Source organism: Tripterygium wilfordii, chromosome 4, assembly GCF_013401445.1.
Source record: "Tripterygium wilfordii isolate XIE 37 chromosome 4, ASM1340144v1, whole genome shotgun sequence".
In the NCBI taxonomy this organism is placed as follows: Eukaryota; Viridiplantae; Streptophyta; class Magnoliopsida; order Celastrales; family Celastraceae; genus Tripterygium; species Tripterygium wilfordii.
Genome location: NC_052235.1, coordinates 9,883,368 through 9,887,619, shown reverse-complemented (window position 1 = coordinate 9,887,619; position 4,252 = coordinate 9,883,368). Strand labels below are relative to the sequence as shown.

The window sequence follows — 4,252 nt, the reverse complement described above, 5'->3', positions numbered from 1 at the left end:
TTCCAGGGGCACTGCCCCAGACCCCCGCCAACTTCTAATAGCCCCCACAACTTTAATTCCTAGCTCCACCCTTGTCGGTATGCATTGACTATTGACCACCAACCAATTATGGCGTTTGGTTTTAGTATTCTTGTCAACAGTTTCACGGTTAAAAGACACCAATAGTTCCCCACGTTAGCACCACCTAATAACAACAGCTACTTTAACAAACTGCGGAAGCTGCACTAGCAAAGCAACACAACCAATTCCAATTGAATTGTGTCGCCGCAGTGATTATATGCAAACGGTTGAGGTGGTAGTTCTAAGCGCAAAGAAACGATCCATGTAGAGCATATTAAAATAAGAGAATTGCAAAAGAATTTTCATTGCCACAAGGATTGCGCTAATTTGCAGTAGGGATCTTTCAACTAGCTTTATACCACCCAGAGCACACCACAATGAAAATGATTTGAAAATAAAATGCATCTCAATTCTCAACCATCAAGATACAATCACATCAAACACCGAATAATACTAAAACTATTATGTTAATATTTTTCTTCATTACATCATAAAACATGTTCCCCATATTCCAATGTCTTAAAAAAAATCCGTATAAACACTTACATACCAAAGAAAACGCATAAAGGCACCACAAAAAATTTGTATCATGGGGTGCATAGATTATTCTACCATGGCTTCATCTGACACACCTGTGCCTTGCTTGGAAGAATTCCTTTTCTTCTTTCCTGTACATTGAGAAACATATATACTCATTTTATGAATAACTTTACCATTAATCCAAATAAATGGAGAAATTACAGACATAAATAAATGCAGGGAAAAAATGCAAAAGGTCTAAAATCAAAAGCAGGAAGCATGATGATATGGCAGAATGAACTTGCCTTTGCCGCGCTTCAATTGTTTAAGCTTCAAACCCTTCTTCACATTAATTTTTCTTGGCATCTTTTTGTCATCCTGAGAGTTTTCTACTTCATATGATAAATTAATATTAGCTCATAAACTTGATGAGACAAAACAAAAGTACAAGCAAAGAGGATTGCATAGAGTAGTTTATTGAAAGAAAAACCATCCATGAAAAGCTTGCCATCAAAACCCTAGCAACTTACTCCTTTCTCAAGAAATCATTCTCATGCTTTTCCTTTCTATTAAATTTCACAAAACAAAAGGAAGGTTTTTCTTCTTTTAATTCTCGTTTCTTCTGTCAAATGGTGACATATAATGCAATCTCCACTGACAGAAATTTTCTGAAAAACTATAAATATGATTTTCCCAGCATTTTCCATATTCCTTATCATGATTTACAAGGACTAAAATTGAACTGGGATGTTCATTGAGAGTGTCTATAAAGATGGAGTTAGAAAGTGACATGCAGCACACAGCTGGTACTAGATGATTATGTTCAGTTTAAATAAAAAGACATTTGAGCTAGATTGACATGAAGTGTAGCATGGACACATGTAACATGCAGCTGGTACAAGATGATTACGTTTGGTTCAAAACTTCAAATAAAAAGACATTTGAGCTACATTGACATGAAGTGCAGCATGCACAAACCAAAAGTCAGGATTTTAAGGGGAGTCAAAATCCAATCAACTAAACTTAAATGTGTAAAGAAAATACGCGTTTTACATTAAAAGGAAAAAAGTGTACAACAAAATACAAGAACGTATTCATATAGCACAAGGCAAAAGTTTCATATCAATTACGGAAAACACAATAAAAGCCCACTCCAACTAACGCCATTAATGACACAAAATACTTCTTTTACAAGCAAACTTCTTGTTTTTTCTTTTAAACTGCAACTTGTGTTTTGATAAATCAATGGGTTATAATGTTAATAGTGCACGTTCTATGCATATTCTCTTGTGTGTTAAATCTCAAATCTGATAGGGCAAAAAATGCACCAAAATTTTGAAACTATAAAATAAAACTAAAGCAGAAATGACACTAAAGAGGGAAAGAACTCACATGTCTCTACAGAAAAATGAAGCGTTGAACAAAGACAAGGGAGAAATGAACTCTGTGGGTATTATAATAGAGATTTAAGAGACAACATTACATGATAAAAGACACCAACACAGTATATATGGTTTCCTTAACACTAGTTGACAACAACAAAGATAACCTTTCCCACTACGGCACACTTGGCAAAACCAAAATTTCTAAGGTGATAATAAAAGTTTTCAAATCCCACTTCCTACAAAAACTACAGTAGCTAGACCAGCAACATCAAAACAGAAGATCACAGGTTTCCCACGAAATCTGTCACCTCCAAAAGTCTACATTCTAATTTTTATGGGAGAAATATGGTAGTGATAGTAATTTTCTTTTGGCACAAAAGTGATAAGAAAACAGAGAAAGATCAAAAAAGATGAGCACGAAATGCAATTCAATGCAATGAACGATAAGTCAAGGATCAATAAAATCTCAACAAGAGGGATTAGGTAAAGGATATAGCATCACCTCAACAAGTAATGTTAAAATTTCAGCTCAAGAATTAATAAGAAAAAGAAATAATCTTTAACTCTGGGTCAAGCGTTGCAAAAGAATCACCTAAGTTGTTGTCTACTTTATTACACAAAGTCACAAAATACTTTGAATACCTTGAAACCTACAAATGCACCATTTGAATTATTCTAACCTTACATATGTAGTTTATTTAAAAATATTCCAATGAAAAAATGATTCTTTTATACCACTGTGTGAAATTTATGCCAACCAATAAGTAGATCTCCAAACGACAAAATTAAATCGATACACATGCCTTTTTGTTTCTAAATAACATAAATGTTTTGCATGTATATGTGAGGCATGACAAAAAATTGCCACTAATGCATTATCATCAGTAAGACAGTAACATTTGAATCTTTCCTATCTTTGGATATGCAGCTATTTTTAAAAAAGAAATAAGTTAAGAACACTCTTTATCACAATATTTGGATGTACACCACTATCTGAACCTAAGAATTTGATATTTCACATAAGCAGTTAGCCTAAATGAACGAATATGTGAATAACATATTATAAACTATTTAAAGTAAATTAAGAGATTGAAAATTGGGAGAAATATAATACCATCAGTAACAGCCATTTCAATATCTTCCATGGTGATGAGCCCCTTTTCCACGGCTTCATTCTGCTCCTGTACCAATTAAACCAAACAATAAACCATAGTCACGAAAATCCCCATTGATGAACAGATACTACATACAATTGCATATTTTTCAAGGTTGCGTACCCTGCGCCATTTCTTCTCGATCTTGCGCCTGCGTTTCCCCGAGATGGAGAGAGGCTGTGCCTTTTGCTTGAGCTTGCGAGTAAGCGAGTCTCCATGAGACGCTCTCTTTCTCTCAGCTATTTGTGCTCTCCTCCTCTTCTGCACCACATTGAACTTCGCCATCTCACTCTTCAATTACGCAGTAAGGCTTAACCGGTTCTTTATTCAGGGGAGTTGGTGCAAAAGCAAAACCCTAGAATTGTGAAAGGAACCGAGTTTATGTGTGGGAATGGGCGGGGCCAGACTTAGCCCATTTCGTAATGGCCTGACCTGGATTATATTGGGCTATAATAGATCTGGCCCAATAGGGCGTTACTTGTGGAAAAAAAAAGACACTCTTTTGTTTCATCAAATCTTCAAATGTTGAGATCATCCTATTCTATCAGAATTTGCCCGCGTATCACCACCGACAATAATAATTTTTGAACGTTTAATAAATCCCAAGTAAAAACACAAAAATAAATTGAATCCTTTTGACTTTAATTAAAATTTCACCATTTGCTAATATTTAGTTAACTAATATTAAGTATGATTCTTCCATATTAAACGTTTGGGATTAATGGGAATGTTGACACAGCAAATAAGGCTAATGCAAAGACAAAAATTGCAGGTAAATGGACTGCATATGCCCGGGGATGTCAAATTCTGTAGACACTAAGCCAACCACCCTAAACTCATAACAGATATTCCAATAACCAAAAAGCATAAGCCTAAAGACAAAGCATTCGAAGATCATACTTGCAAAAACTAATAGCAGCTGTCCAAATATGACAAGGGTATTGTTATTAATGTTATTGTTTGAAACAGTAACAATTTGAAATAGTAACATTGTAATGTTACTGTTTCAAACAATAACATTATGATGTTACTGTTTTAAAAATAAAAAAAATATTAGCATTACAATGTTATTGTTTTTGAAAAAGTAACATTAAATTAATATTTACCTGCATTATAATATTAATATTTTGAAAT

General features: G+C 34.1%; 1 protein-coding gene across 2 annotated transcripts; it reads right to left on the bottom strand.

Moving 5' to 3' along the window:
* Positions 1-444: 444 nt before the first annotated feature.
* Positions 445-3,479, bottom strand: LOC119996125. Of its 2 annotated transcripts, none has more exons than XM_038842652.1 (4): positions 3,242-3,479; positions 3,079-3,145; positions 885-971; positions 445-728 (listed from the first exon to the last, which is right to left on the bottom strand). In XM_038842652.1, exons 1-4 carry the CDS (start codon positions 3,401-3,403, stop codon positions 664-666), a joined length of 381 nt encoding a protein of 126 aa, XP_038698580.1. In that variant the 5' UTR covers positions 3,404-3,479; the 3' UTR covers positions 445-663. The 2 variants fall into 2 exon arrangements, with proteins under 2 accessions (XP_038698580.1, XP_038698581.1); XM_038842653.1 differs by having other exon boundaries at positions 885-968; positions 3,242-3,478.
* Between the last annotated feature and the right edge of the window lie 773 nt (positions 3,480-4,252).

Excerpts from the sequence above, each read along its gene's own strand:
- LOC119996125 (XM_038842652.1), bottom strand. The coding sequence starts at position 3,403 with ATGGCGAAGTTCAATGTGGTGCAGAAGAGGAGGAGAGCACAAATAGCT. Across the intron at positions 3,146-3,241 it reads TCGAGAAGAAATGGCGCAGG|GAGCAGAATGAAGCCGTGGA; the intron begins GTACGCAACCTT and ends TAATTGGTACAG. Across the intron at positions 729-884 it reads ACAATTGAAGCGCGGCAAAG|GAAAGAAGAAAAGGAATTCT; the intron begins GCAAGTTCATTC and ends CTCAATGTACAG.